Source organism: Rattus norvegicus, chromosome 5, assembly GCF_036323735.1.
Source record: "Rattus norvegicus strain BN/NHsdMcwi chromosome 5, GRCr8, whole genome shotgun sequence".
Taxonomy (NCBI): Eukaryota; Metazoa; Chordata; class Mammalia; order Rodentia; family Muridae; genus Rattus; species Rattus norvegicus.
The window spans coordinates 167,019,879-167,038,196 of record NC_086023.1 but is presented as its reverse complement, the minus strand read 5'-3'; the positions used below and the strand labels follow the sequence as shown (position 1 = coordinate 167,038,196).

At 52.2% G+C, this 18,318-nt stretch overlaps 1 protein-coding gene across 19 annotated transcripts in view; it reads left to right on the top strand.

Moving 5' to 3' along the window:
* Positions 1-18,318, top strand: part of Camta1 (calmodulin binding transcription activator 1) — an 847,864-nt gene that overhangs the window by 601,306 nt on the left and 228,240 nt on the right. For 16 of the 19 annotated variants that reach the window (XR_010066435.1, XR_010066434.1, XR_010066427.1 and 13 more), the window contains one exon: positions 2,272-2,343. The exons of the other annotated variants lie outside the window; for them this stretch is intronic. Coding sequence is in view for 7 of the 16 variants with exons in the window: in XM_063288086.1 (XP_063144156.1) it covers positions 2,272-2,343 (72 nt within the window). In the remaining 9 variants the exon portion in view is untranslated. The remainder of the gene's footprint in view (positions 1-2,271; positions 2,344-18,318) is intronic. 19 annotated transcript variants of the gene reach the window in all.

Sequence of the window (18,318 nt, the reverse complement as noted above, 5' to 3'; positions counted from 1 at the left end):
TCCATTTTCCTTTCGAATTTCATTTTGATTATGCAGTGACTCGGGGCACTTCTGGGTAGACGAATTGTTGGCTGGCGTGTCTGGAAAGGGTACCCCAGTTCACACTTCCTTTCCACGTTCGCAGTTTGGGAAGATGAGGTGCCTGGCAAGTTTGCAGCCTAAATGTGGGATTCCGGAAGGCTAAGGTCTATGAATAGGAAGGCACCTGAAAAGAACGTGAAGCCAGAAGTTGGCCTTGTTCGTTTCAAGTGTGGAGGAGAGTAAACAATGAGAAAGCAGACAGGAGTCTTTTATTTGGAAGGGATGGGGACACTTCTCTCAGCCATCAATGTCTCCCTCCCCTTGGATCAGGGAATGAGCCAAACAAAGAAACTGCCCTTGGGAAACAAGGATGCCATGAAGGAAAGAGGGCACAGGAAGTCACAGGTGACCACTCGTTTCATTACAAACCAAACACTTCCCGCGGGGGATAAGCGTCCAAACAAGAATCAACCTGGCAAGAAATGAAAGGGGGAAAAAATCCCAATCACAAAAACAAAACATAGCATCTTGCAAACCAGGAAAGTCAGGGAAGAATATTGCCTTCTTAATAATAAATACATTTCGTGGGCAAGAACTGCGAGGGAATCGTTTAAATTAATTTCCGCTTTGTTTGTTTGGTCTGTACAGGGCTTAAATCCCAGCTGACAGCAATCTGTAAAAGTTCTAACATATTGGAAATCTGATTTTCTTGCAGCCTGAATCCCAGAGTCCAAAATGATTTCTCTTTCAACTCTGCTAATCAGACAGGCAGAGCTCAAATGGACTCTGAGTCAAGCGAAATTGCACTTGGTCTTTCTGGGGATGGGGGGTGGGGTATAAAAACATCTGACAGAAGGGCCGAGGGGAGGCTGCTTGCCATTCCTCTCTGCTGTGGGGAAGATGGGAACGGTCCCTCGGTGTCCTGGGCAGCTCTGCCAGTTCGTGTTTCTCTCTCCACACCACCCCTTCTGGACTGAATGTTGACAAGCCAAGGGGACTCTGAGGATGGAAAGGGAGAGATCTGTCCAACTTAGAATTGGAAGCCAAAGCAAAAGCTTTGACACAGACTCTGGGGCAAATCCCATCACTGGGCACCCTGAGACATCCCTTGACAAATCGGTCGGTGAGCTGTGGCTGGATGTCTTCTCTCCCATGCAGATTCCAGAGGACCCTAACTGGCAGATCACCTTGGGTCCCTTCTCACCCCACCAGCAGGCTCACCCCTTGAGAACCAAGCTCCGTGTGCAGATCGGCTGCCCCCTAACCCAGAAACGGGGGCTGCAATGCAGCCCACCCACCAGTCAAGTCCACCTGGGTGGCCCAAGTGATAGGCCCCTGAGGACTGACCTTCCTCCCGGATCAGCCCTGAATCTGAGCACCCCCACCGCCGTTCTCCAACCAGATCTATCTGGGTAAATACAAGAAGCAAGCAAACAAACACAGGAGCCAACCAACCAACCAACCCTTGCTCAAAAGCAAAAGTGGAATATGTGCGAGCTGATACCTTTCACCTCTGTAGACATACTCTGCTGTTACCTAGCCTTGTCCCATTAGCACCGGACTTACATCAACAACAGATACCTGTCCTGGGGTAGTATGTCATGTGTGTGTGTGTGTGTGTGTGTGTGTGTGTGTGTGTGTGTGTGCGCACGCGCACATGTCTGTGTATGTGTGCATGTGTGCATGTATGTGTGTGCATGTGCACACATGTCTCTGTGGTTATGTTCGTGTGCACACATAGACATGTGTGCCTCTGTGTGTGCATGTGTGCATGCATGTGTGCATGTGCACACATGTCTCTTTGTGTGTGCATGTATATGTGTGTGCACATGTGCATGCATGCATGCATACATGAGTGTTCATGTGTATATGTGCGTGTGTGTGTGTGTGTGTGTGTGTGTGTGTGTGTTTTGTTTCATTCCACATGGTAACCCTTAGTCCTCCCCATATACCCAAGGATCTCAGCCTAGGCTATAATGATGAGCATGGAGACCTCAGCCCCTGAATGCTGCCTGGCGGCAGTTCCGAGCTCTCCAATGCCTCTAGTCCTCCTCAGGGTGCCTGCACCCCCTACTGGCATGCCCTACAATCCATTTTAGACCCTGTCCCTGGAGTCCACCCTGTGCCTCAGTCTCCCCTGGCCTGCCAGCGGTGGCATGGCCCCTCTTGCTCCTCTCTGTTGCACCGTCTCCCTCCCTCCCTTCCCTCTTTCCAACTGAACTCTCGTTTTTCCTCTCTCTCTCTCCCCAGTGCTTGTACGGCTGCTATGTCCATTCCTCCATCATTCCTACTTTCCACCGGAGGTGCTACTGGCTCCTTCAGGTAGGTGGCTGGGATTGGATTCTTCTCGCGTCGCTCGCTGGTGCTTGGGAAGGGTCCGTGGAGAGGGCCGAGGTGGTGTGGGGCTCCTGTGCGTGACAGCGAGTTTGGGCTGAGAGCCCTGGTGCGATTTCCTAATTTTCAGTGCTATTTGCCAAGGCCGATTTGGTGACGGGTCTGGTTGTGAGGTTCCAGGAAGGAGAGCAAGAGGTGGTGGCCGTGGTGCACCTTGCTCATCCAGGGGGACAAAGAGTAGATGCTTCAGGTGCCAAGGTTTCCTTTTAAAAGGTTAAAAAAGAAGGCTGGGTGTCCCATTCCTCACTATAAAATCCCCGTTGGCTACAGTCCACATATTCATTTGCTTTCTTGGTTACTCAGAATGTTCATGTGGCAAATAGGCTTCCGGGGCTGTTTTCGGTACCGTGGGATTGACGGGGTGCCTGCTGGGGAGGAGTAGGTCTTAACTCCTTGGGAAGGAGTTCTGCGATTTGTGGTGCCCGCCTTAAAGAATGTGGTGTGGGAGCATCTGTCATGCTTGCAAAGAGTGGTCTGCGTCCATGGTACCGGCCAGGCAGTCTCCATTTGTGGTTATGGAAAAATAGCTGTCTGTGGTAGTCAGGCAGCCTCTGTCCGTGGTGCTGGCCAGGCAGCCTCTGTCCGTGGTGCTGGCCAGGCAGCCTCTGTCCGTGGTGCTGGCCAGGCAGCCTCTGTCTGTGGTTATAAGGAAACAGCTATGTCTGTGGTGTTACTGGGCAACCTCCGTCTGTGGTTATGGACAAACAGCTATGCCTGTGGTGCATCCAGGCAGCCTCTGCAGTTATGAACAGCTATGTCTGTGGTGTGACTGGGCAGCCTCTGTCTGTTGTTATGAACAAACACCTACCTATATCTGTGATGCTGACCAGATAGCCTCTGTCTGTGGTTATGGACAAACACCTACCTATGCCTTTGGTTATGGATGAATAGTTATGTCTGTAGTGTGTGAGAGGCTAGACAGCCTCTGTCCGTGGTGCTGGCACAGTGGGTCTAAACAGAGGCTATCTAGAAGCTGCTCAGGATCGCATGCCACTGTGAGGGATGAAGGGCTGAGGATCTACCCAATGGGGTTGGACCTGGCTCTCTTTCCGAGTTATCTGCTATACAAAGTCTCTTTGTAGTACCTAGCCCAGTGGGCCTGTCTCCATTACCCTTACACATAACTTTGTCCTACTACCTCTGTTCAGGAACTGCTGCTTGAGGGCCTCGTTACTGTGGCCCCACTATCTGCACTCAATTCTGTTCGAATTGACAGGAGCATGAGTGTTGTTGTCCCGGGGACCTGAGGGGCCTGGTTGGGGAGAAACTGACAGAAAAGAGCCTCAAAGAACAACAGATACAGAGAAGCCACTGCTTCCAGGGAAGAGAGGCTGGGGCTGCCTGCACAGGGAGGCCACAGCTCAGCTTTGTCAGAGCCCTGCCAGCCTGGTCTCTCAGCTGTAGCCACCAGTCCTTCTGTTCTCCCTCAGTCCCCATAAATAATTGTGTGTGGCTCACACATTCCTTACCGCTCATCTACAAAGCTGACCCTTCCCTTGCACCAGGCTCCCCTTCCAGTTGTCCTGTCTCCACATCCTTCAGAGGCCGATGCAGGAGTGTCTGTTTTCCTAATTTCTCAGAACCGTGTCATGTTGGGGGGGGTGTTTTACATGGAATTGGAGTGCTACTTTCTTTAATAGGCATTTCCCTAAAGATATGAAGCCATCGTGGGGGTGTCTTTCTCACTAGCTGAGTGTCAGCTCCGAGGAGAGTGCTCTGACCTGACTGCAACATGATCCCAGTTCCCTGGCTCGGAGGCTGGGTTCCAAGGACTTCATTCATTCCAGCCTCCTGTCCCTGGCTGTGGCTCGTTTCCTTTCGGTGTCTATGCCCCTCGTTAGAGTGCACGTTTGCCTGTCCTCTGTGCCACACTGGGCTAGGACTCCTAACAGCTCAGATCCCTACTTGCCAGCTTCCTGCTGGCAGTGCGAACTCCTCTCCTCCAGGGTGCCCTCCTCCATCACGCCTGCCCTACCCCTGCCTCCACTGCCTCCTCTCATTCCATCACTCTCTTGTGGCCTTTTAAAACCATTAAACTTCCTCCGCCGGAAGCAGACACCTCTGGGCAGCATGGGCGCTGAGCTCTCTTCCCCGCAGCTGCACTCCGATGCCTTCCAGATGCCCCTAAAGCAAGAGGGAAAGCCCTGTCCTCCACACACTCTCCCTCTCTACCCCTGTGTCCTGGCCTCTGGCTGCTAAAGACATGCCTGGGGTGGTTCGTGTGCTTGTGTCTCACTTGTCACAATCCAGCTAACAGGAAGTGGATCCCTCTCCCCCCACCAAAGGCCAGTGAGGCAGAACTACCTTGGCTGCTCTGGTGCATCTTAATTTGCCCTCCCATGCCTGGGGAGATCTTCCTTCCCATCCCTCACCTCTGGGTGCTCAAACACCAAGTACCACAGAAAAGGGTTGGTGGGCATAAATGTGTCATGGCTGGGCCCCATGGGAGCTGAGAAAGAAGCCACTGCACAGAGTGGCATTCTGGCCCTGAGGAGGCGCTAAGCAAGAGGCCAGGAGCAACCAGCCCACCATCTGCCGAGCAAAGTAGCTGGAACAAGACAGCCTTCTAGAGAGGGTGGGACTTTCAGGAAGGGGCACGGCAGGATAAAGGAACTTCCTGAAGGGATACCCCCACCTCTGGCTGCCACCGCTTCAGCTCAGTAACCAGCTCTTTCCCACAAGCCGTGGCTCAACCCCATCCTCTGGCATCTTCCAGTGGAGGCCACCTGAGAGCCCCCACTGCAGGGACCTCTGCTCTGCCCACAAAGAAATCCACTGAGGTCTCATTACCCACCGCGGTAGATCCCCAACAGAGGAACTTGCCACTTCTCTCTCCCTCAGTGCCAAGCACAGAGCCTTGACCCAGGTAGGGCAAGAGCCAACACGTCCCAAAGGTGACAGTTTAACTGAACAGATGCCCTCGAGGGGCAGCACAGAGCAAGCCCGAAGGCTGGTGGCCAGGAGCCTGAGTCAACGCCAAGACCCAAAAGGTGAAACGGAGTCATATGGAGTTAGAAATTTTTGAGCCACCTGGCTTTTGTTGGGGAGGGGGCCCTGCTGTGGTCAAGGATTTGTGCTTGGCGCTGAGGGAGATAGGTCCGAGCTGCCACTTTCTGTCCATTCGTGTGTATCATAACCCCCCTCCCCCCGAGTCTTTGCTAGTGAAGTGTTTACTATAATTCAATCCAAAGCACAAGTGAGCAAGCCCACAATGTAGGGCACTGAAACCTAGCTAGCTCACAGGCCCATAGGGTCGTTACCATGACTGATGGGTGTCCTGCTGCTCGAGGCACTGGGCATCTCAGAGGTGCATCAGGGTGGGGCCACTTGTGCCCAAGACGGCATCCAAAGCTACAAGCCCCTATGGATCCAGAGGGGCTCGTAATTCTCCTTCTCTTTCTCCAACTGGGAAGACCCTGTGGAGAAGGCCACCCTTGCATGTCCCACCCACACTGCCTTTGCTCACACCCTCAGGCTCTGTGTCACAGCCTTCAGCTCCAGAGGGCCAGGTCTAGAGTCACACACCAGCCAGGAGTAGGGCACAACAGCGATCTTCCAGCCTCTGCTCCGACTGCCTGACGTGGCCTGACTGTGGCTTCCAGGTTGGAGCCTTGCTAGGTCCAGAGACAATGCCAAGGGATGAAGCAGAGTCAAATCGGAAGTGTCTCCCCACCTGGGGGGCCCCAAACCTCAGGCCTCCATGGTGCATCCCTTTGAGCACAGCTCTCCCTGAGAATGAGTTTCATTTCTGGCCGCAGTTCCCAGCAGACTGCTGGCTTCTCTGCAAACCGCTTCTGCTTCTAATGAGTGTTTTTCTCTTTACCATTGTTCTCTAAAATGCTTAATGAATGTTTTCTGCACATAAGGCAGGGGGTGTGCCTACACATGGCTGCTTGACTGCTCATTCCAGCCGTGGGGCAGAGGCCATGGGGAATCCTTCCTAGCTCAGCACAGCCCTGCGATACACAAAGATCTGTGAGAAGACAGACCCTGGGGATCCAGGAAGAACGTGGCACAGGGTGCGGGGCTCCCCGTTCACTAAAGAAGGCCTGGCATTTTAACTCCAAGGTCTAGGACCCAGCCCTGGGAAGAGCACTGTATTCTGAGTCCATGGAGCTGCATTCCAGTACTACGTAGTCTAGCTACCACAAGGCTGACTGCCACTGGCCACTGCTTGGGACCCAACCTTCACTAAGTGTTCCTTGTCACTAGGGAGAGGCGCTTCCATCACCCAGCCACCAGGGGGCAGAATGAAGCAAAAATGTCAAGGCCTCCTATGGTCAGCCTCTCCACTTTCCTTCCCACCCACTAGGCTCTGCTAACCCTAGAAATGGCGAGTACAGGGGAGTGATGGGGTGTCACTATGACAAAATGTCCAGGGTAACCATTTTATAAGGAAGAAATGTTTAATTAGGCTCATGGTTTCAGAGGTTTCACCTCCCTATTCACTCGTTGCTAGGTCCTTTTCCTTCAAGTGATGTGTGCACGTGACATCATGGCATGTATATGTTGATGTTGATATATATGATACATATATGATATACAGATATCATATATATGCTCCGTGACCTCGGTGGACTTCTTCACCATAAGTTTCTGCCACTTTATCATAGTGCCACAGACTGGGGACCATAAATTTAGCACATGGCCTCCAGAGACATGGCCGATTCAAGTCACGGGGCCTGGTCCATACAATGCATTCTGGGTTAGCATAGCAGTGGTCCAGGCAACCAGGGAAGGCTTCCTGGAAGAGGAGGTGAGTCCAGAGTTGGAAGACGGAGGAAGCAGGGTGGGAAGAACAGCCTCGAGGCCCTTTTGACATGAGGCAGGTATTGGCCTGTGCCCGGTGGTCAGTGGGGTTAAGGATGTTTTCTGTAGGAGTCCAGCAGGGGGTACTATGGCTGCTAAAGTTCTCAGATCCACACACCTGGCCCAGGCCCATCTGGGAAGAGGCCTAAGGAAGAACCAGCTTGGTATGTCAGCTCAAGCCAGGAGATTTGAGAGGCCCCGGGGTTCACTATCTCTGGTTCACACTCATAGCACAGCAGGCAAGAAGGGGGCTGGGCAGGGTGTCAGGGCAAAGCACTGTGAGGAACTGGGGCCTGTAGTCCCAGCACTCTGGAAGATGATAGAAGATGGGCGATGAGGAGCAGGCAGTGTTCGAGGCCAGCCTGGGCAGCAGCTATAGCCCATATCCACAAACAAACAATGACACTTCTGTGAAGCTTTCTTCCATGTTAACAGTAGCCATCGTCATCGTCGTCATCATCACTACCACCATCACCATCACCACCACCATCACCATCATCACCACCACCATCATCATCACCACCACCACCATCATCATCACTACCACCACCACCATCATTACCACCACCACCACCACCATCATTACCACCACCACCATCACCATCATCACCACCACCACCATCATCATCGTCATCATCATCACTACCACCATCACCATCACCACCACCATCATCACCACCACCACCATCATCATCACCACCACCACCATCATCATCACCACCACCACCACCATCATTACCACCACCACCATCACCATCACCACCACCATCGTCATCATCACCACCACCACCATCACCATCACCACCACCATCACCATCATCACCACCACCATCATCATCGTCATCATCATCACTACCACCATCACCATCATCATCATCACTACCACCATCACCATCACCACCACCATCACCATCATCACCACCACCACCATCACCACCACCACCACCACCATCATCACCACCACCGCCACCATCATCACCACCACCGCCACCATCATCACCACCACCACCACCATCATCATCACCACCACCACCACCATCACCATCACCACCACCATCACCATCATCACCACCACCACCACCATCACCACCACCACCATCATCATCACCACCACCACCACCATCATCACCACCACCGCCACCATCATCACCACCACCACCACCATCATCATCACCATCACCATCATCATCACCACCACCACCATCATCACCACCATCACCACCATCATCACCACCACCACCACCATCATCACCACCACCACCACCACCATCATCACCACCACCATCACCACCACCACCACCACCACCACCACCACCACCACCACCATCATCACCACCACCACCACCATCATCACCACCACCGCCACCATCATCACCACCACCACCACCATCATCACCACCATCACCATCATCATCATCTGTGATAATAACTTCATTTTCCACAGCCCTTAAGCTTCTGAGCACTTTGTGGTTCTCATGAAGCTGATACATCGTCTCTATGACTACCATGTAGGAGAGAGTTTGGGATTTCTGCCAGCACGTGCGTAACCCAGCCATCAGCAAGCAGGTCTCCACTTGGTGTGCTGGAGGTGTTCTAGTCCCAAACCAGACATCAGCTCACTGCAAGGATCCTCTAGATGAGAGGACCCTGCTTAGGGAGGAGGACTGCGGGAAGGACAAGAGTCCGTGGGCCAGCAGGTGCACTGTAGGAGAAGGCTGGCACTGGTGTCACAGGGCATGGGGGAGGGGCCAGAGGTGAGGACCATGATGCTACAGGAAGGACTGTTGCAAAGGGAGCTAGGTCCCATGCAGTCTGGAAGATTCCAGTCTGGGGTGACTGACTCAAACCAAAGCCAGACAGATAAACCGTCTAGGTGTCTCTCACCTGGGAAACCAGACTAGACAGGTTGTACATGTCAGAGGGGAAGGGGCAGGATCAAGGGTGCTGGCAGAGACCATTCCCGAGATTCTTGACTTTATTCTAACGAGCAGCTTTTCCCTCTTTCTCCATTTAATGTCCCTTGAATAACGTGATCAGGAGATTAGGTAGACACCAAGAATTTACGGTGCTATGCAAAAAAAATTGCTCAATTCCATTAAGATTTCAGGACCCTGGCCAAGGCTGCGCGGCGGAGCGGGTAGTATTTCCTCCTTAGCTGTCTTTTCTTGATTGCGATTTACGATGCCAAGGCCGCGGCTGTACCCACCCGATGCTTCCAGAAAATATGGCAGGCTCCCAAAGCCAGTTCTTCTCCTCTCTGAGGAATGTGACCGGGCAGTTTTCAGTTTCCCTCATCCAGATCCCTTCCTTGGAGGACAGGAGAGATGGGGAATGTCCTTTTCATGGGTGGTCTCGGGTGGGACTGGCCAGCTTCATCTTCTGGCAGATTTCTGTATGCCAAGGTTGCTGGAGCCCTCTGAAGCCACGGGACGCTCTGCTACCACCTAGTGGACAGGACGGGTACTGCAGATAAGAAATCCTCCTGGAAGCCCAACTGGGGACTGGCCAAGTTTGAGTTCACTTGCTACTCTGCTTGCCTGGGACTCTCTGGCTAGGTGTTCTAAATGTGGAGTGTGTGTATGCACGCGCCCGTGTGTGTGTGTGCACGTGTGCTTGTGTCTATATGTTTGTATGTGTCTGTGTGTGAGTGTGTGTGTCTGTGTGTGCCTGTGTGTATCTGTGTGTCTGTGTCTGTATGTGTGCTTGTGTGTGGGTTTGTCTGTGTTTCTATGTGTGTGTGTGTTTCTGTGTGTTTCTGTGTGTGTCTGTGTGTGTCTGTGTGTCTATGTGTGTCTATGTGTGTGAATTGACTATGTGTATCTGTGTGTGTGTATATGTGTGTGACTGTGTGTGTCTGTCTGTGTTTGAGTGTGTGTCTGTGTGTGTGTATGTGTCTATGTGTGTGAGTATATGTTTGTGTCTATGTGTGAGTATATATGTGTGTGTCTGTGTGTGTATCTGTGTGTGTCTATGTGTGTGTGTGTGTCTGTGTGTATCTGTGTCTATGTGTGTGAGTATATGTGTGAGTATATATGTGTATCTGTGTGTGTGTCTATGTGAGTATATTTGTGTGTCTGTGTGTGTGTCTGTGTGTCTGTGTGTGTGTCTGTGTGTGCGTATCTGTGTGTGTATCTATGTGTGTATCTGTGTGTTTCTGTGTCTGTGTCTATGTGTGTGTGTATCTGTGTCTATGTGTGTGAGTATATGTATGAGTATATATGTGTGTATCTGTGTGTTTCTGTGTCTGTGTCTATGTGTGTGTGTGTGTATCTGTGTCTATGTGTGTGAGTATATGTATGAGTATATATGTGTATCTGTGTGTGAGTGTGTATGTGAGTATATGTGTGTGTCTATGTGAGTATATGTGTGTGTCTGTGTGAGTATATGTGTGTGTCTGTGTGTGTCTGTGTGTGCGTATCTGTGTGTGTCTATGTGTGTATCTGTGTGTGTGTGTGTGTGTGTGTGTGTGCAGGCATTACATTCTCACTCTGAGGATAGACATCAGACCTGCAAAGGTCCTGGTGTCCTGCTTGGTATGCTGACCTCTGATCACTACAAGGGCTTTTACCCGGGTAGATTGGGTGGGTAAGTGTTGTCAGGGATGGCCCCTAAGAGACTGTCTGTCCACAAGCAAATTGTAAAATCTTTTAGATGTCACCATGCAATCATAGGCTTCAGAGTCAGGCTTGTCCCACAGCCTTGGGTAAGGATTTCTCCTGTAGTCACATGAGCTGGAGTCTCTACATCCGTCAACTGGTCTCCTGTCCCCCACATTCCCGAGCCTCATTTGCTCTGTGTCCCTTATCCTGGCGTGCTGGCTCTCCTCAGTCCTTCAGCAAGGTCTAGGCTGCCCTGAGCAAGCTGGAAGGCAGAGACAGAGTGAAGCTACCAGGGCTGCGGTCCCTTGGAGATGGGAATTATTAATTAGTCTTATTACCCGCAACGCGTCAGTCTCTTAATCTGGGGGTCTGCAGAGGGGTTTGTGGCTCCATGGCGTGAGCTGTCAGCTTGGCTAAGCAATTGCTTTCCGTGGAAAGGCAGAACAGGCTCTACAGTTTGGTTACTATCTTTATCTATCACGCCCAACAACTCACGCCCCACCCCCTCACAGAATACCCTTCAAAGGCGAGGAGAAAGGCAAAGCGGCTTAATTTCCCGGGTAGGTGGCTTATAATGCAGGCTTTTGTCTAATTATCCTGCGCGTGTAATCTCGAGCTGACACTCTGTCCATAATATCCTAATCTTCTTTTGAGCGAAGGGGGAACTGTGTGGCCACGCTTCTCAAAGTGCCAGACGGAAAGCTGGCCTCGAGGAAATTCTTACCGGTGTCGCCTCTGAAGAAACTCAAAGGGCCAAGAAGGAGGCGCGGATGTGATAGAATCTGAGGCATCTGCCACGTGCTCCTCTAGCTGTATGTCCAGATGTAGGACAAGACAGGTTACACGCTGCAGACTTGTGGCAAGTGGTCTTAGCTAGATGCATTTCTTCAGGGGTGCACAGGCACACACACATATGCAGAAATGCGCACATGCATACGCCAGTGTGTACAGGTGTTCTAAGTGTACATATGTATACACAGGTGTGCACAGGTATTCATACTGCACAAGTGTACATTTATATAAATCTGTGCAGGCATACACGTATACACACGTGTTCATAGGCGTACACAGGCATGCACATGTGTATATGATCACAGGTGTTCATAAATGTTCATAGGTGAATGTGAGTGTACACATCTACTCACAAGTACATATGACCACAGTTGTCCACATGTATGTTCATATCTGTGCTGTATACACAGATAGCCATAGATGTTTGTGCATAGGCATGGCTATATACAGACATGGGCATTCGCTGTACATATGTGTGATCACAGATGAGCATAGGTGTGCACTTACATTCACAGATGTTCAGGATATACAAAATATGCACATATTTACATATGTGATTATGGACACAGATAATCATAAGCACATACATGTGTACACAGATATGCATGGTTTTATTCAGCAGCCCTGATGCCCATCCCTCCATCTGAAGTCTGCCCTCCTCCTAGGCCTAGATCCTGCAAGATTTGAAGTAACCTTCTCTGTCTACCATATCCCAGAGCAGTGGATAATGGACAGGACTTCCCGGGGAATAGCCTGTGTGGTCTCCTTTCCAGACATGCCGATGGGTACATTGACACAGGGCATCACAGGGTAAAGACAGCCAGAATGGTGCTGATGCAGGAGAACAGCTCACCCAGCACAGGGTTCACTGAAGGGCCCTGCCCTTCACTCTACCCCAACTCCATGCTTTCTGATTCCCAGTGATCATCTGCTTGGCTAAATCCAAAGCTACCTTGCCATCCTCACCTTCCCAAGTCCCCGCCACACTCCCCAAGGTTGGCCAATCCCTTCTGGAATGTTCTCTGCTGTTCCTTCTCCCTCTGGTCTCACCGGTGGCCCACTCTGTACAAGCTGTCTCTCTTTGACCCCTTGGTATTGGAATCTCTCGGGTCTCCTTGGCCCCCCTTCCAAATTACACCCCCCCCCGCCGTTCAGTAGTCCCACATCTTCACGGGCCAGTCTTAGGCTAATGACTCCTACATTCAGCCCTGAGTGCTGACCAAGAAGGTAATATATCTTCCTAGAGTGGTTACTGCAGGACCCAGCAAGACTCCAGCTCCAAAAAGAACTCCTTGGCCCTCAAGGTCTCTAGCCAGCCCTTTACCCATCTCTTCCCCTCTCTCCTTTCCCTGCTCAGAAATGTGTCTTCAACCCAGATCCTCCCACCATGCCCTCTTCTGCTGCCCCAAGACAAGCCCTGGCTCTCTGCATGGTCAGACCCGGTGCTGTCCCTTGCAAACGGCCCATCCCCCACAGCACACTAGGATAGCCTCTGAAGACTGAAATTGGCTTCCCTTCTCTCTCACACACCAATCAGCCCCCTAAATCTTCTCTGCACTTAAAACAGCCACACCCCTGCCATGACTTCAGATGGCCTGTGTCACGTGCTTTGATCTTTCTCTACCTAGAGCAGTGGACCTCAAGCTTCCCCATGTTGCAACCCTTTAACACAGTTCCTCAGGGCAGGGTGATTCCCCAACCTAAACCATTGTTTTCATTGCTACTTTGTAACTGTAATTTTGAAACATCTGATATCAGGATATCTGGTACTTGAACCCTGTGGAAGTGTCACATGACACTCTGTTCCCCTTCCCCAGTGCTTTATAATGCTCTGAAAAGCTAAGAAGATTTCACAAGTATCCAGACCCCATCACCACTGGCCGTCTGCCTTGGTCACCGTGTAACATCTGTGCAGGAGCTCAAGGAGTCCTTTTTGTGTTCATCAGAAATTGCAAGCAAAGTGGGCTTCCACACAGTAGACATTTGCAGGCTCGTCCTCAACCGAAGCTCAAGGTTTACCTGGTTCTTTGTGTCTGAAGTCAGTTTTCTCCATGAGCCAACTAAATGTGACTTTAGTGTGTTGTCGTCACAGCCCAGGGCCATCAGGGACATAAACAGCCTCCCTCCAGAAAGTCTGGTGTTTTATTCTAGACCGCTTGACTACCTCCTAGAGGTTAGCGTCTACCTGGTGTTTCCCATTTCCCACCAATGTTCTGATGCTTTAAAACAGGTAGAATTGCTATTGGATAACCTGGGGTTCCCTTTCATAGGGTTTTAGCTTTATTAATAAAATAATTTAAAAACAGACTCAGAAAGAATCTCAAAGACCAGTTTACTAGAGTTAGGGAAACACATCTAGACAGGCTGTAAATCTTGGTAACTGCCAGGAAGAGAAAGATGGAGATGAAGGAGAAAGAGAGAGAGAGAGAGAGAGAGAGAGAGAGAGAGAGAGAGAGAGAGAGAGAGAGAGAGCGAGCCATGTGTTTTAGTCAGGATCTAAGAATGAAGGGAGCTGCCATGGTTTCCTGAGCATGCTCTGGTCATTAGGTCATCGGGTCATTAGGTCATCGGGTCATTAGGTCATCAAGTGAGGAAGGACTTCCAGTCTCTCAGAAAACTGGTCCTTGTCATGCCTTAATCTTTTAGTTCTGCCTCTACCTATACTCATGAAATCCTGTATATTCCTGTACCGACTTCTGTCTCTCGCCATGATATTGCCATCTTTTCAGAGGGGAAGACGCCACCCAGAAGGAAGGCTGGAGGGGCCAGCAGTTTCCTGCCTTTTTCCTGGGGCTCTTCCCAGTTAACTCCCACAGCTAGGTCTGCAAGATCCTGGGTCAGGACCAGGATCCTGAGACTCCCTTCCCTCCCTCTTCTGCAACCTTTCCCCCTCCTGAGGAGTGGGTTTAAGATTCTGAGACGCAGTTTGAAGTGGCCTCGGAGTGAAGCTAAGGTCTCTTGGAGTCTCTGGGGTGCCCTGAAGGCTTACCCTGGGGAGGCAGACATCTCCATGAGGTTAGCTTGGACACTCGAGAGGAAATCCAAGGTAGTCATGTTTGCTGATCCTGAATTGCTAACAGACTTTCTGACTTAGAAACTGAGTTCTTACCTCGTCATTTAGAAAGAAATTAGCTTCAACTAAACCCCTTACCACTGGGAAGGGTGTGGCTCTGGGGCTCAACTGTGGACTGTCCCCAATTCTGAGTACTAAGGCCAATGGTTCCAGGAGTACAATGTTCTATGCTCTATGTAACTATAAGCCGTGCATGTCCCCTACCCCAAACTCTGATCCCAGGCTGGCTATCAGGGAGGGCACCTTCAATAGCTCCAACAGGCTTCAGGAGTGGAGCCAACCCAGTGAAGTCCCCATGGACACAACAGCCTGGCTAGAGGGTAGAGGCTAGAAGAGACTTCAGCTTAGCTCTGGGAACTGACGTCAACTGCTGTGGTATCCAGTCCCAATTCCCTGAAGGTTGGTGAGAGCCTACATCTTGTGATATGTGGCCTAGGGCTGGAAGACAAGAGCCATATGTCCCTACTGCCTCCTGGCAAGTTTAGAGAAAGCCTGGAGCCAGCAGTGCCACCTAGAAGTGACCCCTAGAATGGGCTTCACACTGTCCTGAATACTCAAAATATCACTTGACCCTACCGCGATAGGAGCAGAGGGCCTAGCTGTCACTCTGTCCCTGACCCTTGGGGAGACAGGCCAGAAAGAATCTTATCTTGTTCCACTAAAGGCTAACTCTGCCCCTCCCAGGCAGGTAGTAACTGCTCCCAAGCACTGAGCTGAAAAGTTTCAGACCCCAGCATTCACTCCTAGGCAAACAGAGGAGATAAAACAGCTGTCTGCAGACTTCAGACTCTGTGTCCCAAGCTGGTACTAGCTCACCAAGGGGTTGGTACCAGGTAGGGGTCCCCAAGCCCCTCAGCTCCCAGAATGACTTTGTGGAAACACGAGCAACTCCTTAGAAGGCGTCAGGGAAAATGGGTCTCCAGAATGCACCCCAGGAGCTGAGATCTTTGGCTCCTCTCAAAGAGGGGAGGCTGCCACCCTGATATATACCCTAATCCTTCTTCTAAAAACACACCAAGCTGTGTCACGTCAGGCTAATTAACTCCAGATCTGGGCTCTGCTTCTCTGTAGGACTGGTGCAATGCCATCAGAAGGGTTCAAAGAAACAACACAGCTCAGACACAGGCAAGCTGCAGGTGATAACCTTAGCTGCTGCCACCTTGAGAGCGCTGATGTCACAGTCCTGGGCCATAAACCTCAGCTTGGCCACAAGGAGCCTGCATCCCAAATCCTCTCTCTGATGGTCTCTAGCATTTCTCATTCTGCTCCTACCAGATTCTGTTTCCCAGAATTCACAGCTGATTCCCTTGCCAGGGTACCTTTTCACCCCATGCCCTTCCAGATAACTGTAGGAGTGTCCTCAGAGCAGCCCAGCTAGCCTAGGAACAGGGCAGGTCCCTATCTAGCACTTTCTAAGAAGCCGAGATTGTGAAAATCGGCCACCACTGTTCAGCTACCACCCACCTGGCCTGCCCACTCACCTGGCCTGCTCACCCACCTGACCTGCCCACCCACCTGACCTGCCCACTCACCTGGCCTGCCTACTCCACCCACCTGGCCTGCCCACCCACCTGACCTGCCCACTCACCTGGCCTGCCTACCCCACCCACCTGGCCTGCCCACCCACCTGACCTGCCCACTCACCTGGCCTGCCTACCCCACCCACCTGGCCTGCCCACTCACCTGACCTGCCTACCCCACTCACCTGGCCTGCCCACCCACCTGGCCTGCCCACTCATCTGGACTGCCCACCCACCTCGACTGCCTACTCCACCCACCTGGCCTGCCCACCCACCTGGCCTGCCCACTCACCTGGCCTGCCTACCCCACCCACCTGGCCTGCCCACCCACCTGGCCTGCCTACCCCACCCACCTGGCCTGCCCAGACACCTGGCCTGCCCACTCATCTGGACTGCCCACCCACCTCGACTGCCTACTCCACCCACCTGGCCTGCCCACCCACCTGGCCTGCCCACTCACCTGGCCTGCCTACCCCACCCACCTGGCCTGCCCACCCACCTGGCCTGCCTACCCCACCCACCTGGCCTGCCCAGACACCTGGCCTGCCTACTCCACCCACCTGGCCTGCCCACCCACCTGGCCTGCCCACTCACCTGGCCTGCCTACTCCACTCACCTGGACTGCCTACCCAACTGGCCTGCCCACTCACCTGGCTTACCTACTCCACCCACCTGGCCTGCCTACCTACCTGGTCTGCCTACCCACCTGGCCTTGCCCTCCCTGTGTCTTGGTATCTCACACTAAACCCGACAACCTCAGTGTATCCCCAAGGCAGCTCCGATGTGCCACTGTCATTGGTCCAGGAGGAGAATGAGGAGGAGATATCCATACCCGAGTCTCCTGGCAAGGCAGGAGTCCCATGTTCTGTCACTGTCCGGGCTCTGTGACACCATACCACGCCCTGCTTCCTAGAAGCAGCTGCCTTATTGTGGGAGCAGGTTCCAACCAGGCACCCCTTCCACAAGAGTCTTCACCCTGAAAATGAACTCATGCAGCAGCCTAGGGTCAAGGCTGCAGCAGGAAGTCCAGTCCCCTGGGCAGATATGGCCTTTCATGGGACTGACCACTGGTGGGTCCTGTGAGACTCTCAGCCTCACACGGAGTGGTCACACTGAGTCACGGCCTCCAATCCTCACTACACAAACACATGCCAGTGGCCCCTTTTTACCTGGGAAGATTCGGGCACTGTCCGCAGTACCGGGAGGGAGGGGGTGGTGGCTCAGAAACCAACCCCTTGTTTTACAGAGGAAAGCTATGTCCTCTCCAGGTCCCCAAGTATCTGGTTATGCCCACGACTTGGCAAAAGAGCTGGGCTGAAGCCCTGCATCCTAAAGGCTAGCCCGTGTCTCTGGGTCGTTCCTCCACACGCAGACTGTGTGTGAGGCACAGCAGTTTTAGCATTCTGGGCTGGCTTCCCCGGACGTCCCAGCATGCAGCTCAGCCGCCAGCCGCTGGTGTCTGATCAGAGAACACAGCCTCACAACATTAGCCGGAGTCGGGCTTAATTAGATAACAGATCATTCTGCTGCCAGCAGCAACACATCGAGCTCTCCCAGCTTCAGGAAGGATGTTCGAGCTCAGCTGCTGTCTCAGACGAAGGCTCTTTTCAGGAGCTAGGCACCCGTCTGCCCTTCTGCCGGTGGGCCGTGTGGAAAGATGGCCAGATTTTGTCCTGCAGAGCACGCTTGTGCTGGCAAATCCCAGATCTCTAGGAGAAAGTAAAAATGGATGCCTAGTTTTGGGGTTCCCAGTTCCCATGCTGCTGACCTGGAGCTCCCAGTGGGGTACCCAGTTTGTAGCTTTCCCCAGACCTTAGCAGGCAGCTCCTGAAAGCTGGGCGACATGGCGGGCTGGCTCCAGCACACCACAGTGGCAGCCCAGACTGGAGGTTATGTCTGGTGTCTGAGGACTTGTTTGAGCCTCTTTACATCTGCTCGCGACTAATGACACTTGTACCTCAGTACGTGAAAGGCAGACTCTGTCTTGACTCTCCATGGGACTGAGTAGCCCAACACCATGCAGGGGCTCTAGGGGTGGGGGATCTGAGGCCCCTTATTCTACTGGATTCAGCATCCCTAGGACTTGGCTTACACAGCCAGGGTAATGCCA